Genomic DNA, 22686 nt, shown 5'->3' on the forward strand with positions numbered 1-22686 from the left:
AAATTCACTGCTTCTAACAACTTGCCTCCCACACCATATATTCTTAATACCTTCCACAGAGCATCTCCATCAGCTCTATCACATGCCTTCTCCAGATCCGTAAATGCTACATAAAAATCTATTTGCTTTTCTAAGTATTTCTCACATACATTCTTCAAAGCAAACACCTGATCCACACATCCTCTACCACTTCTGAAATCACACTGCTCTTCCCCAATCTGATGCTCTATACATGCCTTCACCCTCTCAATCAATACCTTTCATATAATTTGCCAGGAATACTCAACAAACTTATACCTTTGTAATCTGAGCACTCACTTTTGTCCCCTTTGCCTTTGTACAATGGCACTATGCAAGCATTCTGCCAATCCTCAGTCACCTCACCATGAGTCATACATACATTAAATAACCTTACCAACCAGTCAACAATACAGTCACCCCCTTTTTTAATAAATTCCACTGCAATACCATCCAAACACGCTGCCTTACTGGCTTTCATCATCCGCAAAGCTTTTACTACCTCTTCTTTGTTTACCAAATCATTCTCCATAATCCTCTCACTTTGCACACCACCTCGACCAAAACACCCTATATCTGCCACTCTATCATCAAACACATTCAACAAACCTTCAAAATACTCACTCCATCTTCTCACATCACCTCTTCTTGTTATTACCTCCGCATTCGCCCCCTTCACTGATGTTCCCATTTGTTCCCTTTCGTATGTACTTTATTTACCTCCTCCCAAAACATCTTTTCATTCTCCCTAAAATTTAATGATACTCTCTCACCCCAACTCTCATTTGCCCTCTTTTTCACCTCTTGCACCTTTCTCTTGACCTCCTGCCTCATTCTTTTATACATCTCCCACTCATCTGCATAATTTCCCTGCAAAAATTGTCCAAATGCCTCTCTCTTCTCTTTCACTAATAATCTTACTCCTTCATCCCACCACTCACTACTCTTTCTAATCTGTCCACCTCCCACGCTTCTCATGCTACAAGAACCTTTTGCGCAAGTTACCACTACTTCCCTAAATACATCCCATTCCTACCCCACTCCCCTTACCTCCTTTGCTCTCACCTTTATCCATTCTGTACTCAGTCTCTCCTGGTACTTCCTCACACAAGTTTCCTTCCTAAGCTCACTTACTCTCACCTCTCTCTTTATCCCAACATTCTCTCTTCTTTATGAAAACCTCTACAAATCTTCACCTTCGCCTGCACAAGATATTGATCAGACATTTCTCTAGTTGCACCTCTCAGCACATTAACATCCAAAAGTCTCTCTGTCACGCGCCTATCAATTAACACGTAATCCAATAACACTCTCTGGCCATCTCTCCTACTTACATACGTATACTTATGTATATCTCTTTTTAAACCAGGTATTCCCAATCACTAGTCATTTTTCAGCACATAAATCTACAAGCTCTTCACCATTTCCATTTATAACAGGGAACACCACATGTACATTACTTATTCCCTCAACTGCCACATTACTCACCTTTGCATTCAAATCATCCATCACTATAACCTGATCTCGTGCTTCAAAACTACTAATACACTCACTCAGCAGCTCCCAAAACACTTGCCTCTCATGATCTTTCTTCTCATGCCCAGGTGCATATGCACCAATAATCATCCATCTCTCTCCATCCACTTTCAGTTTTACTCATATCAATCTAGAGTTTACTTTCTTACACTCTATCACAAAAGCAAAGGGGATACAAGTGAGTGCTCAAATTACAGAGGTGTAAGTTTGTTCACTATTCCTGGGAAATTACATGGAAGGGTATTGACTGAGAGGGTGAATGCATGTACAGAGCAGCAGACTGGGGAAGAGCAGTGTGGTTTCAGAAGTGGTAGAGGATGTGTGGATCAGGTGTTTGCTTTGAAGAATGTATGTAAGAAATACTTAGAAGAGCAAATGGATTTGTATGTAGCATTTATGGATCTGGAAAAGACATATGCTAGAGTTCATAGAGATGCTGTGTGGAAGGTATTAAGAATATATGGTGTGGGAGGGAAGTTGTTAGAAACAGTGAAAAGTTCTTATCGAGGATGTAAGGTATGTGTACGAAGAGAGGAAAGTGATTGGTTCTAAGTGAATGTAGGTTTGCGGCAGGTGTTCGTGATGTCTCCATGGCTGTTTAATTTGTTTATGGATGGGGTTGTTAGGGAGGTGAATGCAAGAGTTTTGGATAAAGGGGCAAGTATGCATCTGTTGTGGATGAGAGAGTTTGGGAAGTGAGTTAGTTGTTGTTCGCTGATGATACAGTGCTGGTGGCTGATTCAGGTGAGAAACTGCAGAAGCTTGTGACCGAGTTTGGTAAAGTGAGTGAAAGAAGAAAGCTGAGAGTATATGTGAATAAGAGTAAGGTTATTAGTTGCAGTAGGGTTGAGGGAGAAGTCAATTTGGAGGAAAGTTTGAATGGAGAAAAACTGGAGGAAGTGAAGTGTTTTAGATATCTGGGAGTGGATTTGGCAGTGGATGGAACCATGGAAGCGGAAATAAGTCATAGGGTGGGGGAGGGGGCAAAGGTTCTGGGAGTGTTGAAAAAGGTGTGGAAGGTGAGAACGTTATCTCAGAAAGAAAAAATTGGTATGTATGAAGGAATAGTGGTTCCCACAATGTTATATGGTTGCGAGGTGTGGGCTATATATAGAGTTGTGAGGAGGAGGGTGGATGTGTTGGAAATGAGATGTTTGAGGACATTATATGGTGTGAGGTAGTTTGATCGAGTAAGTAATGAAAGGGTAAGAGAGATGTATGATAATAAAAAGAGTGTGGTTGAGAGAGCAGAAGAGGGTTTTGAAATGGTTTGGTCGCATGGAGAGAATGAGTGAGGAACAACTGACAAAGAGGATATATGTGTGGAGGTGGAGGGAATGAAAAGTGGGAGACCAAACTGGAGGTGGAAAGATGGAGTGAAAAAGATTTTGAGCGATTGGGGCCTGAACATGCAGGAGGGTGAAAGGCATGCAAGGAATAAGAGTGAATTGGAACAATGTGGTATACCGGGGTCGACATGCAGTCAATGGATTGAACCAGGGCATGGGAAGCGTTTGGGGTAAACCATGGAAAGTTTTGTGGGGCCTGGATGTGGAAAGGGAGATGTGGTTTCGGTGCATTATACACGACAGCTAAAAACTGAGTGTGAACGAATGTGGCCTTTGTTGTCTTTTCCCAGCGCTACCTCACGCACATTTGGGGGAGGGGGTTTTCATTTCATGTGCGGCGGGGTGGCAACGGGAATGAATAAGGGCAAACAGTATGAATTATGTACATGTGTATATATGTATATGTCTGTGTATTTATATAATGTATACGTTGAGATATATACATATGTATATGTGCGTGTTAGGGAGGTAAATGCAAGAGTTTTGGAAAGAGGGGCAAGTATGAAGTCTGTTGGGGATGAGAGAGCTTGGGAAGTGAGTCAGTTGTTGTTCGCTGATGATACAGCGCTGGTGGCTGATTCATGTGAGAAACTGCAGAAGCTGGTGACTGAGTTTGGTAAAGTGTGTAGAAGAAGAAAGTTAAGAGTAAATGTGAATAAGAGCAAGGTTATTAGGTACAGTAGGGTTGAGGGTCAAGTCAATTGGGAGGTGAGTTTGAATGGAGAAAAACTGGAGGAAGTGAAGTGTTTTAGATATCTGGGAGTGGATCTGGCAGCGGATGGAACCATGGAAGCGGAAGTGGATCATAGGGTGGGGGAGGGGGCGAAAATTCTGGGGGCCTTGAAGAATGTGTGGAAGTCGAGAACATTATCTCGGAAAGCAAAAATGGGTATGTTTGAAGGAATAGTGGTTCCAACAATGTTGTATGGTTGCGAGGCGTGGGCTATGGATAGAGTTGTGCGCAGGAGGATGGATGTGCTGGAAATGAGATGTTTGAGGACAATGTGTGGTGTGAGGTGGTTTGATCGAGTGAGTAACGTAAGGGTAAGAGAGATGTGTGGAAATAAAAAGAGCGTGGTTGAGAGAGCAGAAGAGGGTGTTTTGAAGTGGTTTGGGCACATGGAGAGAATGAATGAGGAAAGATTGACCAAGAGGATATATGTGTCGGAGGTGGAGGGAACGAGGAGAAGAGGGAGACCAAATTGGAGGTGGAAAGATGGAGTGAAAAAGATTTTGTGTGATCGGGGCCTGAACATGCAGGAGGGTGAAAGGAGGGCAAGGAATAGAGTGAATTGGAGCGATGTGGTATACCGGGGTTGACGTGCTGTCAGTGGATTGAATCAAGGCATGTGAAGCGTCTGGGGTAAACCATGGAAAGCTGTGTAGGTATGTATATTTGCGTGTGTGGACGTATGTATATACATGTGTATGGGGGGGGGTTGGGCCATTTCTTTCGTCTGTTTCCTTGCGCTACCTCGCAAACGCGGGAGACAGCGACAAAGTATAATAAAAAAAAAAAATATGTGCGTGTGTGTATGTGTATGTATATACATGCATATGTGGGTGGGTTGGGCCATTCTTTCATCTATTTCGTTGCACTACCTCACTAACGCGGGAGACAGTGAGAAAGTATAAAAACAGAATACTTCCCATGCATTCCTCAAGTGCTGTAGAAGGCGACTAAAGGGGACGGGAGCGGGGGGGTTGGAAACCCTCCCCTCCTTGTGTTTTAACTTTCTAAAAGGGGAAACAGAAGAAGGAGTCACAGGGGGAGTGCTCATCCTCCTCGAAGGCTCAGATTGGGGTGTCTAAATGTGTGTGGATGTAACCAAGATGAGAAAAAAGGAGAGATACGTAGTATGTTTGAGGAAAGGAACCTGGATGTTTTGGCTCTGAGTGAAAGGAAGCTCAAGGGTAAAGGGGAAGAGTGGCTTGGAAATGTCTTGGGGGTAAAGTCAGGGGCTAGTGAGAGGACAAGAGCAATGGAAGGAGTAGCACTACTCCAGAAACATGAGTGGTGGGAGTATGTGATAGAGTGTAAGAAAGTAAACTCTAGATTGATATGGGTAAAACTGAAAGTGGAAAGATGGGTGATTATTGGTGCATATGCACCTGGGCATGAGAAGAAAGATCATGAAAGAAAAGTGCTTTGGGAGCAGCTGAGTGAGTGAGTTAGTAGTTTTGAGGTACAAGACCGGATTATAGTGATGGGTGATTTGAATGCAAAGGTGAGTAATGTGGCAGTTTAGGGAATAATTGGTGTACATGGGGTGTTCAGTGTTGTAAATGGAAATGGTGAAGAGCTTGTAGATTTATGTGCTGAAAAAGGACTGGTGATTGGGAATACCTGGTTTAAATAGAGATATACATAAGTATACATATGTAAGTAGGAGAGATGGCCAGAGAGCGTTATTGGATTATGTGTTAATTGATAGGCGCGTGAAAGAGAGACTTTTGGATGTTAATGTGCCGAGAGGTGTAACTGGAGGGATGTCTGATCATTATCTTGTGGAGGCAAAGGTGAAGATTTGTATGGGTTTTCAGAAAAGGAGAGAGAATGTTGGGGTGAAGAGAGTGGTGAGAGTAAGTGAGCTTGGGAAGGAGACTTGTGTGAGGAAGTACCAGGAGAGACTGAGTACAGAATGGGAAAAGGTGAGAACAAAGGACGTAAGGGGAGTGGGGAAGGAATGGGATGTATTTAGGGAAGCAGTGATGGCTTGCGCAAAAGATGCTTGTGGCATGAGAAGCATGGGAGGTGGGCAGATTAGAAAGGGTAGTGAGTGGCGGGATGAAGAAGTAAGATTATTAGTGAAAGAGAAGAGAGAGGCATTTGGACGATTTTTGCAGGGAAATAATGCAAATGAGTGGGAGACGTATAAAAAAAAAAGAGGCAGGAGGTCAAGAGAAAGGTGCAAGAGGTGAAAAAGAGGGCAAATGAGAGTTGGGGTGAGAAAGTATTATTAAATTTTAGGGAGAATAAAAAGATGTTTTGGAAGGAGGTAAATCAAGTGCCTGAGAATTGGCGGAATGCTTGCATAGTGCCATTGTACAAAGGCAAAAGGGATAAAAGTGAGTGCTCAAATTACAGAGGTATAAGTTTGTTGAGTATTCCTGGGAAATTATATGTGAGGGTATTGATTGAGAGGGTGAAGGCATGTACAGAGCATCAGATTGGGGAAGAGCAGTGTGGTTTCAGAAGTGGTAGAGGATGTGTGGACCAGGTGTTTGCTTTGATTGGATTGAACCAGGGCATGAGAAGCATCTGGGGTAAACCATGGAACGTTCTGTGGGGCCTGGATGTGACAAGGGAGCTGTGGTTTTGGTGCATTATTACACGAAAACTAGAGACTGAGTGTGAACAAATGTGGTCTTTGTTGTCTTTTCATAGCGCTACCTCGCACACATGTGGGAGGAGTAGGTTGTTATTTCATGTGTGGCGGGGTGGCGATGGGAATGAATAAAGACAGTATGAATTATGTTTTTCTCTTTCTTTTTTTCTTTTTTTTTGCTTTGTCGCTGTCTCCCGCGTTTGCGAGGTAGCGCAAGGAAACAGACGAAAGAAATGGCCCAACCCACCCCCATACACATGTATATACATACGTCCACACACGCAAATATACATAACTACACAGCTTTCCATGGTTTACCCCAGACGCTTCACATGCCTTGATTCAATCCACTGACAGCACGTTAACCCCGGTATACCACATCGCTCCAATTCACTCTATTCCTTGCCCTCCTTTCACCCTCCTGCATGTTCAGGCCCCGATCACACAAAATCTTTTTCACTCCATCTTTCCACCTCCAATTTGGTCTCCCTCTTCTCCTCGTTCCCTCCACCTCCGACACATATATTCTCTTGGTCAATCTTTCCTCACTCATTCTCTCCATGTGCCCGAACCATTTCAAAATACCCTCTTCTGCTCTCTCAACCACGCTCTTTTTATTTCCACACATCTCTCTTACCCTTACGTTACTTACTCGATCAAACCACCTCACACCACACATTGTCCTCAAACATTTTTTTTTTTTTCCAAAAGAGGGAACAGAGAAGGGGCCCAGGTGAGGATATTCCCTCAATGGCCCAGTCCTCTGTTCTCAACGCTACCTCGCTAATGCGGGAAATGGTGAATAGTATGAAAGAAAAGAAAAGAAAGATCCATAAATGCTACATACAAATCCATTTGCTTTTCTAAGTATTTCTCACATACATTCTTCAAAGCAAACACCTGATCCACACATCCTCTACCACTTCTGAAACCACACTGCCCTTCCCCAATCTGATGCTCTGTACATGCCTTCACCCTCTCAATCAATATCCTCCCATATAATTTACCAGGAATACTCAACAAACTTATACCTCTGTAATTTGAGCACTCACTCTTATCCCCTTTGCCTTTGTACAATGGCACTATGCACGCATTCCGCCAATCCTCAGGCACCTCACCATGGGTCATACATACATCAAATAACCTTACCAACCAGTCAACAATACAGTCACCCCCTTTTTTAATAAATTCAACTGTAATACCATCCAAACCTGCTGCCCTTGCCGGCTTTCATCTTCCGCAAAGCTTTTACTACCTCTTCTCTGTTTACCAAATCATTTTCCCTAACCCTCTCACTTTGCACACCACCTCGACCAAAACACCCTATATCTGCCACTCTATCATCAAACACATTCAACAAACCTTCAAAATACTCACTCCATCTCCTTCTCACATCACCACTACTTGTTATCACCTCCCCATTTGCGCCCTTCACTGAAGTTCCCATTTGCTCTCTTGTCTTACGCACTTTATTTACCTCCTTCCAGAACATCTTTTTATTCTCCCTAAAATTTAATGATACTCTCTCACCCCAACTCTCATTTGCCCTTTTTTTCACCTCTTGCACCTTTCTCTTGACCTCCTGTCTCTTTCTTTTATACATCTCCCACTCAATTTCATTTTTTCCCTGCAAAAATCGTCCAAATGCCTCTCTCTTCTCTTTCACTAATACTCTTACTTCTTCATCCCACCACTCACTACCCTTTCTAATCTGCCCACCTCCCACTCTTCTCATGCCACAAGCATCTTTTGCACAATCCATCACTGATTCCCTAAATACATCCCATTCCTCCCCCACTCCCCTTACTTCCATTGTTCTCACCTTTTTCCATTCTGTACTCAGTCTCTACTGGTACTTCCTCACACAAGTCTCCTTCCCAAGCTCACTTACTCTCACCACCCTCTTCACCCCAACATTCACTCTTCTTTTCTGAAAACCCATACAAATCTTCACCTTAGCCTCCACAAGATAATGATCAGACATCCCTCCAGTTGCACCTCTCAGCACATTAACATCCAAAAGTCTCTCTTTCGCGCGCCTGTCAATTAACACGTAATCCAATAACGCTCTCTGGCCATCTCTCCTACTTACATACGTATACTTATGTATATCTCACTTTTTAAACCAGGTATTCCCAATCATCAGTCCTTTTTCAGCACATAAATCTACAAGCTCTTCACCATTTCCATTTACAACACTGAACACCCCATGTATACCAATTATTCCCTCAACTGCCACATTACTCACCTTTGCATTCAAATCACCCATCACTATAACCCGGTCTCGTGCATCAAAACCACTAACACACTCATTCAGCTTCTCCCAAAACACTTGCCTCTCATGATCTTTCTTCTCATGCCCAGGAGCATATGCACCAATAATCACCCATCTCTCTCCATCAACTTTCAGTTTTACCCATATTAATCGAGAATTTACTTTCTTACATTCTATCACATACTCCCACAACTCCTGTTTCAGGAGTATTGCTACTCCTTCCCTTGCTCTTGTCTTCTCACTAACCCCTGACTTTACTCCCAAGACATTCCCAAACCACTCTTCCCCTTTACCCTTGAGCTTCGTTTCACTCAGAGCCTAAACATCCAGGTTCCTTTCCTCAAACATACTACCTATCTCTCCTTTTTTCACATCTTGGTTACATCCACACACATTTAGGCACCCCAATCTGAGCCTTCGAGGAGGATGATCACTCCCCGCGTGACTCCTTCTTCTGTTTCCCATTTTAGAAAGTTAAAAAAATACAGGGAGGGGAGGATTTATGTACAATGATGAATTATGTACAAGTGTATATATGTATATGTCTGTGTGTGTATATATATGTATACATTGAAATGTATAGGTATGTATATTTGCGTGTGTGGACGTGTATGTATACACATGTGTATGTGGGTGGATTGGGCCATTCTTTCGTCTGTTTCCTTGTGCTACCTCACTAACATGGAAGACAGCGACAAAGTAGAATAAATAAATAAATAATATATGTATATATGAAATAGTACATAGGTGTGAGACATGTAATACATGAACATCTAAACTGAACCAAAGAAAATTAAATCACAATAAATAATTTGTTTATCTCTCTCACCTTATCATCAGTGATTTGCAGTGAATGAGGTTCCGTCCGGTCAATTTTTAGAACTCGAAACTTTGTTTGGGTGTTGTTGGAGCCAATGAGGTATAACCTCTGAAATACGTCAAAACAGTAACTGCATTAGTAAAACATTGATACTATCTTATCATTTCATACATTTACAAGATGTTACAAGAAAGGAGTTAACCAATGAATTAGCTACATATTCACAAAATCTTTGTGGAAATTTCTTTATCAACAACAGAGACATAGGCTACAACTGAAGACTAAACAATAAACCGAATCATTATTATATATATGAAGGTTTACAACTACAAATTCAAATGATTTCAATCAATGTATTTAATACTATGACCTCTTTCAGACATCTAAAGCAAAATTCATGAGAAGACTAACCAAATACAATACTATATGTGTTTTACAGAAGTACATTAAAGCTTAAGGTGGAAAGTTTTGTACTTGACCTCCTGCTTACACTATAAATAAGAACTATCAGCGAGAGAAAAAGGTTCATGTAAAAGAGCTGGCTACATCCACATGAACCTGGCTACATCAAGAACGTATGACTTTTTGAACTACACAAGCTACGGTAAACTATGACAAAATATGTTTTCATAAAAAAAGCTTAGGTATCGACAATTAAACTTATGGAATCAAAATAAGAAAAGATTAAAACTTTTGATACATATACCTAGCCATGAAATAACAAGCTGCATCGTATACTTCAGAAGGGTTGATCAAAACTACGAAAGCATTCATCCAATCTGTAATTCTTTTGATACAAAAAGTACAATTTACTATAATTCTTAAAAAAGTGATTACAAAAAAATATTTTCAGTAAGACAAAGAACATATTAAAAACAAGATGAATTACATTCCTTCTTACATATTTCACACTTGTAGAAAAACCTTTCAAATGATGCACCTTGATTCAAAAACTGCATTGAGTACATCAAGGCACAATGTCATTTATATATTACACTGTAACCATCCCACCCATTTCATAAACAGGGAAAAAGAAACTAAGTAATAAGTATAATAGCCATACTCTGCTAAATCTTGTAAATCAATCTAATCAAACAAAAAACACAAATCACCATGGAAAATCATAAAATTGAATGAAGCTACCCATTTTCTAGAGAAAATTGGAGAAACTGAAGTGTTTTAGAAATCTGGGAGTGGACTTAGCAGTGGATGGAACTGGATGGAACCATGTAAGCATTAGTGAGTCACAGGGTGGGGGACGGAATGAAGGTGATGGGAGTGATAAAGTATGTTTGGAAGGATAGAACTTTATCTTGCAGAGCAAAAATGGGTATGTTTGAAAGAATATTATATGGTTGCGAGGCACGGGCTACAGATAAGGGCTGTACAGAGGAGGGTTTATGTGTTGGAAATTAAATTTTGATGACAATCTGTGGTGTGAGGTGGTTTCCTTGAGTAAGTAATGAAAGGGTAAGAGAGATGTTTGGAAATACAAAGAGTGTGGATGAGAGAGAAGAAGAGGGTGTGTTGATATGGTTTGGACATATGGAAAAAATGAGCAAGGAAAGGTTGACAAAGACAATGTATGTGTCAGAGGTGGAGGGAACAAGAAGTGGGAGACCAAACTGGAGGTGGAAGGATAGAGTGCAAAAGATTTTGAGCGATCGGGGCCTTAACATACAGGAGGGTGAGAGGGATGCAAAGAATAGAGTGAATTGGAATGATGTGGTATAACTGGTTTGACGTGCTATCAATGGACTGAACCAGGTCATGTGAAACGTCTGGAGTAAACCACAGCTCCCTTTCCACATCCAGGCCCCACACAACTTTCCATGGTTTACCCCAGATGCTTCACATGCCCTGGTTCAATCCACTGACAGCATGTCAACCCTGGTATAACACATCGTTCCAATTCACTCTAATCCTTGCATGCCTTTCACCCTCCAGCATGTTCAGGCCCCGATCACTCAAAATTTTTTTCACTCCATCTTTCCACCTCCAATTTGGTTTCCCACTTCTCCTTGTTCCCTCCACCTCTGACTCATATATCCTCTCGGTCAATCTTTCCTCACCCATTCTCTCCGTGTGACCAAACCATTTCAAAACACCCTCTTCTGCTCTCTCAACCACACTCTTTTTATTACTACACATCTCTCTTTCCCTATCATTACTTACTCGATCAAACCACCTCACAACACATATTGTCCTCAAACATCTCATTTCCAGCACATCCATCCTCCTCCACACAACTCTATCCATAGCCCACGCCTTGCAACCATATAACATTGTTGGAACCACTATTCCCTCAAACATACCCATTTTTGCTTTCCGAGATAATGTTCTCAACTTCCACACATTCTTCAATGCTCCCAGAACTTTTGCCCCCTCCCCTGCCCTATGATTCACTTCCGCTTCCATGGTTCCATCCTCTGCCAAATCCACTCCCAGATATCTAAAACACTTCACTTCCTCCAGTTTTCCTCCATTCAAACTTACCTCCCAACTGACTTGTCCCTCAACCCTACTGTACCAAATAACCTTGCTCTTATTCACATTTACTCTCAGCTTTCTTCTTTCACAAACTTTACCAAACTCAGTCACCAGCTTCTGCAGTTTCTCACATGAATCAGCGACCAGCGCTGTATCATCTGTTCCCTGGCGATCAAGTATAATAAATAAATATATATATCCCTGGGGGCTGTGGTTTCTGTGCATTACACATGACAGCTAGAGACTGAGTTTGAGCGATGTGGCCTTTGTTCTCTTCCTAGTGCTACCTCGCGCACATGCGGGGAAGGGGGTGCCATTTCATGAGTGGCGGGGTTGTGGCAGGAATGGATGACAGCAGCATGTATGAATATGTGCATGTGTATATATGTATATGTCTGTGTATGTACATGTATGTATACGTTGAAATGTATAGGTATGTATATGAGCAAGTGTGGGTGTTTATGTATATACATGTGTATGTGAGTGGGTTGGGCCATTCTTTCATCTGTTTCCTTGCGCTACCTCGCTAACGTGGGAGACAGCGACAAAGTATGATATATAATATTATTTTTTTATCATTGTTTATTCTATTGTACTTTGTCGCTGTCTCCCGCATTAGTGAGGTCGCGCAAGGATACAGACAAAAGAAATGGCCCAACCCACCCACATACACATGTATATACATACATGTCCACATACGCACATATACATACCTATACATTTCAAAGTATACATATAAATACATACACAGACACATACATACACATGGACATAATTCATACTTGCTGCCTTTATTCATTCCTGTCGCCACCCTGCTACACATGAAATGGCAACACCCTCCCCCTGCATGCGTGCGAAGTAGTGCTAGGAAAACACAACAAAGGCCACATTCTATCACACTCAGTCTCTAGCTGTCATGTATAATGCACCAAAACCACAGCTCCCTTCCTACATCCAGGCCCCACAAAACTTTCCATGGTTTACCCCAGACGCTTCACATGCCCTGATTCAATCCATTGACAGCACATCGACCCCGGTTACCACATCATTCCAATTCACTCTATTCCTTACACGCCTTTCACCCTCCTGCATGTTCAGGCCCCTATCACTCAAAATCTTTTTCACTCCATCCTTCCACCTCCAATTTGGTCTCCCACTTTTTTGGAGGGGGAAGGATGGCTAAATAATCCCTGGGGATAAGGGAGAAAGCATACTTCCCATGCATTCCCTGCATGTTGTAGAAGGCGACTAAAGGGGACAGGAATGGGGGGAATGGAAACCCTCACCTCCTTGTATTTCAATTTCTAAAAGGGGAAACAGAAGATGGAGTCATGCGGGGAGTGCTTATCCACCTCGAAGGCTCAGATTGGGGTGTCTGAATGTGTGTGGATGTAACAAAGATGAGAAAAACGGAGAGTTATTTAGTATGTTTGAGGAAAGAAACCTGGATGTTCTGGCATTGAGTAAAACAAAGTTCAAGGGTAATGGGAAAGAGTGGTTTGGGAAAGTTTTGGAGGTAAAGTCAGGGGTTGGTGGGAGAATATGAGCTAAGGAAGGAGTAGTACTACTCCTGAAGCAGGAGTTGTGGGAGTATGTGACAGAGTGTAAGAAAGTAAATTCTAGATTAATGTGGGTAAAACTGAAAGTGGATGTAGAGAGATGGATGATTATTGGTGCTTATGCACTTGGTCATGAGAAGAAAGATCATGTGAGGCAAGTGTTTTCGTAGCAGCTAAGTGAGTGTGTTACAGCTTTGATGCATGAGACAGGGCTATAGTGATGGGTGATTTAAATGCGAAGGTGAGTAATGTGGCAGTTGAGGATATAATTGGTGCACAAGCAGTAATCAGTGTTGTCAATGGAACTGGTGAAGAGATTGTGGATTTGTGTGCTGAAAAAAAAGAGATGATCTAAGGGCATTATTGGATTACATGTTGATTTAAAAGCATGTAAAAGAGAGACTTTTGGATGTTATTGTGCTGAGAGGGGCAGCTGGAGGGATGTCTAACCTCTATCATGTGGAGATGCAGGTGAAGATTTGTAGAGGTTTTCAAAAAAGAAGAGAGAATGTTAGGGAGAAGAGAGTGGTGAGAGTAAGTGAGCTTGGAAAGGAGACTTCTGTGAGGAAGTACCAGAAGAGATTGACTGTAAAATTGTGAAAGGTGAGAGCAAGTGATGTGAGGGGAGTGAGTAAGTGAGGAATGGGAAGTATGTAGGGAAGTAGTGATGGCTTGTGCAAAAGATGTTTGTGGTACGAAAAAGGTGGGAGATGGGCAGATTAGAAAGGGTAGTGAGTGGTGGGATGATGAAGTAAAGTTGTTATCAAAAGAAAAAAGAGAAGCGTTTGGACGATACTCAGAAGGAGGGAGGGCAAATGACTAGGAAATGTATGAAATAAATAAGGGCAAATGAGAGTTGGGGGGAGGGGTGAGAGAGTATCATGATACTTTAGGGAGAATAAATAGATGTTTTGGAAGGAGGAAAATAACGTGTGTAAGACAAGAAGGGTGGTGTGGTGGGGTGGTGTGTGAAGTGAAAGGGTTAGTGAGAATGGTTTGGTAAACAGAGAAGAGGTAGTGAAAGCTTTGCGAAAGATGAAATCCGGCAAGGCAGCGGGTTTGGATGGAATTGCAGTAGAACTTATCAAGAAAGGGGGTGACTGTGTTGTTAATTGGTTGGTAATGATATTCAATGTATGCATGGACCAAGGTGAAGTGCCTGATGACAGGTGGAATGAATTCTAGATTAATGTAGGTAAAACTGAAAGTGGATGGAGAGAGATGGGTGATTACTGGTGCTTATGCACTTGGTCATGAGAAGAAAGATCACGTGAGGCAAGTGTTTTCGAAGCAGCTGAGTGAGTGTGTTAGCAGCTTTGATGCATGAGACAGGGTTATAGTGATGGGTGCTATTGTACAAAGGCAAAGGGGATAAAGGTGACTGTTCAAACTACAGAGGCATAAGTTGTTGAGTGTTCCTGGGAAATTATATGGGAGGGTGTTGATTGAGAAGGTGAAAGCATGTACAGAGCATCAGAATGAGGAAGAGCAGTGAGGTTTCAGAAGTGGTAGAGAATGAGTGGATCAGGTGTTTGCTTTGAAGAATGTGAGAGAAATACTTAGAAAAACAGATGGATTTGTATGTAGCATTTATGGATATGTAGAAGGCATATGATCGAGTTGATAGAAATTCTTTGTGGAAGGTTTTTTGAGTGTATGGTGTGGGAGGTAAGTTGCTAGAAACAGAGAAAAGTTTTTACCAAGGATGTAAGGCATGTGTATGAGTAGGAAGAGAGGAGAATGATTGGTATCCACTGAATGTCAGTTTGCAGCAGCTGTGTATGATTTCCCCATGGTTGTTTAACTTGTCTATGGATGGGGTGGTTAGGGAGGTAAATGCAAGAGTTTTGGAGAGAGGGTGGAGTATGCAGTCTCTTGGGGATGAGAGGGCCTGGGAAACGAGTCAGTTGTTGTTTGCCAATAATACAGCTCTAGTGGCTGATTCAAGTGAGAAACTGCAGAAGTTGGTGACTGAGTTTGGTAAAGTGTGTGAAACATGAAAGTTGAGAGTAAATGTGAATAAGAGCATGGTTATTAGGTTTAGTAGGGTTGAGGGACAACATACTTGGGATATAAGCTTTAATGGAGAAAAATTGAAGGAAGTACAGTGTTTCAGATGTCTTGGAGTGGACTTAGCAGCAAATGAAACCATGGAAGAGGAAATGATTCACAGGGGGCAAAGGTTCTGGGAGCGATGAAGAATGTGTGGAAGGAGAGAATGTTATCTCAGGGAGCAAAAATGGGTATATTTGAAGGAATAGTAGTTCCAACAATATCATATGGTTGCGAGGCATGGGTTGTTTGGAGGAGGGTGGATGTGTAAAAAATAAATGTTTAAGGACAACATGTGGTGTGAAATGGTTTGATCAAGAAAGTAGTGAAAGAGTTAGAGAGATGTGTGGAAATATAAGAGTGTGGATGAGAGAGCAAAAGAGGGTGTGTTGAAATGGTTTGGTTATATGGAGAGAATGAGTGAGGAAAGATTGACAAAGAGGATATATGTTTCAAAGGTGGAGGGAAGAAGGAGAAGTGGGAGAGAGAATACTTCTCTGCATGTTGTTGAAAGATACTAAAGGGAGCGGGAGCAGGGGCTGGAAACCCTTCCCTCCTTGTATTTCGATTTCTAAAAGGGGAAACAGAAGAAGGAGTCATGCAAGGAGTGCTCATCCTCCTTAAAGGCTCAGATTGGTGGGTCAAAATGTGTGTGGATGTAACCAAGATGAGAAAAAAGGAGAGATAGGTAGTACGTCTAAGGAAGGGAACCTGGATGTTTTGGTTCTGAGTGAAACAAAGCTCAAGGGGAAAGGGGAAGAGTGGTTTCGGAATGTCTTGAGAGTAAAGTCAGGGGTTGGTGTGAGGACAAGAGCAAAGGAAGTAGTAGTACACCTCCTGAGGCAGGAGCAGTGGGAGTACATAATAGAGTGCCAGAAAGTAAACTCTTGATTGATATGGGTAAAACTGGAAGTGGTTGGAGAGAGATGGGTGATTATCGGTACCTATGCACCTGGTCATGAGAATAAAAAGATCATGAGAGGCAAGTGTTTTGGAATCAGCTGAGTGAGTGTGTTAGCACCTTTGAGGCACGAGACTGGGTTATAGTGATGGGCGATTAGAATGCAAAGGTGGGTAATGTGGCAGCTGAGGGCATAACTGGTATGCATGGGGTGTTCAGTGTTGTAACTGGAAATAGTGAAGATCTTGTAAATTAGAGGTCTTTATTGGATTACGTGTTAATTGATAGGCGTGTATAACATAGAATTTTGGATGTTAATGTGCTGAGAGGGGCAGCTGGAAGGATGTCTGATCACTAACTATATTGTGGAGGTAAAGGTAGAGAATGTTAGGGAGAAAAGAGTGGTGAGAGTAAGTGAGCTTGGAAAGGAGACTTGTGTGAGGAAGGGAGGGAGGGAGGACTGGGATGTATTTAGGGAAGCAGTGATGGCTTGTGCATGAGAAAGGTGGGAGGTGGACAGATTAGAAAGGGTAGTGAGTGATGGGATCAAGAAGTAAGATTGCTAGTGAAAGAGAAGAGGGAGACGTTTGGACGATTTTTGCAAGGAAGTAGTGCACATGATTCAGAGATCTATAAAAGAAACCAGCAGGAGGTCAAGAGAAAGGTGCAAGAGGAGAAAAAGAGGGCATATAATAGTTGGGGTGAAAGAGTATCATCAAATTTTAGGGAGAATATAAAGATGTTTTGGAGGTAGGTAAATAAAGTGCGTAAGACAAGAGAACAAATGGGAACATCGGTGAGGGGGCTAATGGGGAGGTAATAACAAGCATGATGATGTGACGAGGAGATGGAGTGGGTATTTTCAAGGTTTGTTGAATGTGTTTGATGACAGAGTTGCAGATATAGGGTGTTTTTCTCGGGGTGATGTGCGAAGTGAGAGGGTCAAGGAAAATGGTTTGGTAAAGAGAAAAGAGAGTGAAAGTTTTGTGAAAGATGCGCAAAAGATGCTTGTGGCAGGAGAAGCGTGGGAGGTGGGTTGATTAGAAAGGGTACTGAATGATGGGATGAAGAAGTAAGATTATTAGTGAAAGAGAAGAGAGAGGCATTTGGACGATTTTTGCAGGGAATTGATGCAAATGACTGGGAGATGTATAAAAGAAAGAGACAGGAGGTCAAGAGAAAGGTGCAAGAGGTGAAATGAAGGGCAAGTGAGAGTTGGGGTGAGAGAGTATCATTGAATTTTAGGGAGAATAAAAAGATGTTTTGGAAGGAGGTAAATAAAGTGCGTAAGACAAGAGGACAAATGGGAACATCAGTGAAGGGGGTTAATGGGGAGGTGATAACAAGTAGTGGTGATGTGAGAAGATGGAGAGGGTATTTTGAAGGTTTGTTAAATGTGTTTGATGATAGAGTGGCAGATATAGGGTGTTTTGGTCGAGGTGGTGTGCAAAGTGAGAGGGTTAGGGAAAATGATTTGGTAAACAGAGAAGAGGTAGTAAAAGCTTTGCGGAAGATGAAAGCCAGCAAGGCAGCGGGTTTGGATGGAACTGCAGTGGAATTTATTAAAAAAGGGGGTGACTGTATTGTTGACTGGTTGGTAAGGTTATTTAATGTATGTATGACTCATGGTGAGGTGCCTGAGGATTGGCAGAATGCGTGCATAGTGCCATTGTACAAAGGCAAAGGGGATAAGAGTGAGTGCTCAAATTACAGAGGTATAAGTTTGTTGAGTATTCCTGGTAAATCATATGGGAGGGTATTGACTGAGAGGGTGAAGGCATGTACAGAGCATCAGATTGGGGAAGAGCAGTGTGGTTTCAGAAGTGGTAGAGGATGTGTGGATCAGGTGTTTGCTTTGAAGAATGTATGTGAGAAATATTTAGAAAAGCAAATGGATTTGTATGTAGCATTTATGGATCTGGAGAAGGCATATGATAGAGTTGATAGAGATGCTCTGTGGAAGGTATTAAGAGTATATGGTGTGGGAGGCAAGTTGTTAGAAGCAGAGAAAAGTTTTTATCGAGGATGTAAGGAATGTGTACAAGTAGGAAGAGAGGAAAGCGAATGGTTCTCAGTGAATGTCTGTTTGCGGCGGGGGTGTGTGATGTCTCCATGGTTGCTTAATTTGTTTATGGATGGGGTTGCTAGGGAAGTGAATGCAAGAGTTTTGGAAAGAGGGGCAAGTATGCAATCTGTTGTGGATGAGAGAGTTTGGGAAGTGAGTTAGTTGTTGTTCACTGATGATACAGCACTGGTGGCTGATTCAGGTGAGAAACTGCAGATGCTGATGACTGAGTTTGGTAAAGTGTTTGAAAGAAGTAAGCTGAGAGTAAATGTGAATAACAGCAAGGTTATTAGGTACAGTAGGGTTGAGAGAGAAGTCAATTGAGAGGTAAGTTTGAATGGAGAAAAACTGGAGGAAGTGAAGTGTTTTATGTACCTGGGAGTGGATTTGGCAGTGGATGGAACCATGGAAGCGGAAGTGAGTCATAGGGTGGGGGAGGGGGCGAAAGTTCCGGGAGTGTTGAAAAATGTGTGGTAGTCGAGAACGTTATCTCGGAAAACAAAAATTGGTATGTTTGAAGGAATAGTGGTTCCGACAATGTTATATGGTTGTGAGGAATGGGCTATAGATGGAGTTGTGCAGAGGAGGATGGACGTTCTGGAAATGAGATGTTTGAGGACAATATGTGGTACGAGGTGGTTTGATCAAGTAAGTAATAATAGGGTAAGAGAGATGTGTGGTAATAAAAAGAGAGTTGTTGAGAGAGCAGAAGGGGGTGTATGGAAATGGTTTGGTCACATGGAGAGAATGAGCGAGGAAAGATTGACAAAGAGGATATATGCGTCAGAGGTGGAGGGAGCGAGGAGAAGTGGGAGACCAAATTGGAGGTGGAAAGATGGAGTGAAAAAGATTTTGAGTGATCAGGGTATGAACATGCAGGAGGGTGAAATATGGGCAAGGAATAGTGAATTGGAACGATGTGGTATACCGGGGTCGACGTGCAGTCAATGGATTGAACCAGGGCATGTGAAGCATCTGGGGCAAACCATGGAAAGTTTTGTGGGGCCTGGATGTGGAAAGGGAGCTGTGGTTTCGGTGCATTATACATGACAGCTAGAGACTGAGTGTGAACGAATGTGGCCTTCGTTGTCTTTTCCTAGTGCTACTTCGTGCACATGCAGGGGGAGGGGGTTGTCATTTCATGTGTGGCGGGTGGCGACGGAAATGAATAAGGGTAGACAGTATGAATCATGTACATGTGTATATATGTATATGTCTGTGTGTATATATATATATGTATACGTTGAGATGTAGAGGTATGTATATGTGCGTGTGTGGACATGTATGTATATACATGTGTATGTGGGTGGGTTGGGCCATTCTTTCTTGTGTTTCCTTGCGCTACCTCGCTAACGTAGGAGAGTGACAAATATAAAAAATGAATAAATAAATATATATATATATTTTTTTTTTATTATACTTTGTCGCTGTCTCCCGCGTTTGCGAGGTAGCGCAAGGAAACAGACGAAAGAAATGGCCCAACCCCCCCCATACACATGTATATACATACGTCCACACACGCAAATATACATACCTACACAGCTTTCCATGGCTTACCCCAGACGCTTCACATGCCTTGATTCAATCCACTGACAGCACGTCAACCCCGGTATACCACATCGCTCCAATTCACTCTATTCCTTGCCCTCCTTTCACCCTCCTGCATGTTCAGGCCCCGATCACACAAAATCTTTTTCACTCCATCTTTCCACTTCCAATTTGGTCTCCCTCTTCTCCTTGTTCCCTCCACCTCCGACACATATATCCTTTTGGTCAATCTTTCCTCACTCATCCTCTCCATGTGCCCAAACCACTTCAAAACACCCTCTTCTGCTCTCTCAACCACGCTCTTTTTATTTCCACACATCTCTCTTACCCTTACGTTACTTACTCGATCAAACCACCTCACACCACACTTTGTCCTCAAACATCTCATTTCCAGCACATCCATCCTCCTGCGCACAACTCTATCCATAGCCCACGCCTCGCAACCATACAACATTGTTGGAACCACTATTCCTTCAAACATACCCATTTTTGCTTTCCGAGATAATGTTCTCGACTTCCACACATTCTTCAAGGCCCCCAGAATTTTCGCCCCCTCCCCCACCCTATGATCCACTTCCGCTTCCATGGTTCCATCCGCTGCCAAATCCACTCCCAGATATCTAAAACACTTCACTTCCTCCAGTTTTTCTCCATTCAAACTTACCTCCCAATTGACTTGACCCTCAACCCTACTGTACCTAATAACCTTGCTCTTATTCACATTTACTCTTAACTTTCTTCTTCCACACACTTTACCAAACTCAGTCACCAGCTTCTGCAGTTTCTCACATGAATCAGCCACCAGCGCTGTATCATCAGCGAACAACAACTGACTCACTTCCCAAGCTCTCTCATCCCCAACAGACTTCATACTTGCCCCTCTTTCCAAAACTCTTGCATTCACTTCCCTAGCAACCCCATCCATAAACAAATTAAACAACCATGGAGACATCACACACCCCTGCCGCAAACCTACATTCACTGAGAACCAATCACTTTCCTCTCTTCCTACACATACACATGCCTTACATCCTCGATAAAAACTTTTCACTGCTTCTAACAACTTTCCTCCCACACCATATATTCTTAATACCTTCCACAGAGCATCTCTATCAACTCTATCATATGCCTTCTCCAGATCCATAAATGCTACATACAAATCCATTTGCTTTTCTAAGTATTTCTCACATACATTCTTCAAAGCAAACACCTGATCCACACATCCTCTACCACTTCTGAAACCACACTGCTCTTCCCCAATCTGATGCTCTGTACATGCCTTCACCCTCTCAATCAATACCCTCCCATATAATTTACCAGGAATACTCAACAAACTTATACCTCTGTAATTTGAGCACTCACTCTTATCCCCTTTGCCTTTGTACAATGGCACTATGCACGCATTCCGCTAATCCTCAGGCACCTCACCATGAGTCATACATACATTAAATAACCTTACCAACCAGTCAACAATACAGTCACCCCCCTTTTTAATAAATTCCACTGCAATACCATCCAAACCTGCTGCCTTGCCGGCTTTCATCTTCTGCAAAGCTTTTACTACCTCTTCTCTGTTTACCAAATCATTTTCCCTAACCCTCTCACTTTGCACACCACCTCGACTGAAACACCCTATATCTGCCACTCTATCATCAAACACATTCAACAAACCTTCAAAATACTCACTCCATCTCCTTCTCACATCACCACTACTTGTTATCACCTCCCCATTTGCGCCCTTCACTGAAGTTCCCATTTGCTCCCTTGTCTTACGCACTTTATTTACCTCCTTCCAGAACATCTTTTTATTCTCCCTAAAATTTAATGATACTCTCTCACCCCAACTCTCATTTGCCCTTTTTTTCACCTCTTGCACCTTTCTCTTGACCTCCTGTCTCTTTCTTTTATACATCTCCCACTCAATTGCATTTTTTCCCTGCAAAAATCGTCCAAATGCCTCTCTCTTCTCTTTCACTAATACTCTTACTTCTTCCTCCCACCACTCACTACCCTTTCTAATCAACCCACCTCCCACTCTTCTCATGCCACAAGCATCTTTTGCGCAATCCATCACTGATTCCCTAAATACATCCCATTCCTCCCCCACTCCCCTTACTTCCATTGTTCTCACCTTTTTCCATTCTGTACTCAGTCTCTCCTGGTACTTCCTCACACAGGTCTCCTTCTCAAGCTCACTTACTCTCACCACCCTCTTCACCCCAACATTCACTCTTCTTTTCTGAAAACCCATACAAATCTTCACCTTAGCCTCCACAAGATAATGATCAGACATCCCTCCAGTTGCACCTCTCAGCACATTAACATCCAAAAGTCTCTCTTTCGCACGCCTGTCAATTAACACGTAATCCAATAACGCTCTCTGGCCATCTCTCCTACTTACATAAGTATACTTATGTATATCTCGCTTTTTAAACCAGGTATTCCCAATCATCAGTCCTTTTTCAGCACATAAATCTACAAGCTCTTCACCATTTCCATTTACAACAATGAACACCCCATGTATAAAAAAATATATATATATATATATATATATATATATATAAAAAGATGTTCTGGAAGGAGGTATATAAAGTGCGTAAGACAAGGGAGCAAACGGGAACTTCAGTGAAGGGCGCAAATAGGAAGGTGATAACAAGTAGTGGTGATGTGAGAAGGAGATGTGGTGAGTATTTTGAAGGTTTGTTGAATGTGTTTGATGATAGAGTGGCAGATATAGGGTGTTT

The 22686-nt window shown here is 42.3% G+C and overlaps 1 protein-coding gene across 4 annotated transcripts in view; it reads right to left on the minus strand.

The window, feature by feature from the left end:
• FIG4 (polyphosphoinositide phosphatase FIG4) overlaps nucleotides 1-22686 on the minus strand; it is a 322728-nt gene that overhangs the window by 282703 nt on the left and 17339 nt on the right. For all 4 annotated transcript variants that reach the window (XM_071687992.1, XM_071688012.1, XM_071688003.1 and 1 more), the window contains exon 3: nucleotides 9337-9435. In XM_071687992.1, coding sequence (XP_071544093.1) covers nucleotides 9337-9435 — 99 coding nt within the window. The remainder of the gene's footprint in view (nucleotides 1-9336; nucleotides 9436-22686) is intronic.

The sequence above is a fragment of the Panulirus ornatus genome, chromosome 3 (assembly GCF_036320965.1).
Source record: "Panulirus ornatus isolate Po-2019 chromosome 3, ASM3632096v1, whole genome shotgun sequence".
Taxonomy (NCBI): domain Eukaryota; kingdom Metazoa; phylum Arthropoda; class Malacostraca; order Decapoda; family Palinuridae; genus Panulirus; species Panulirus ornatus.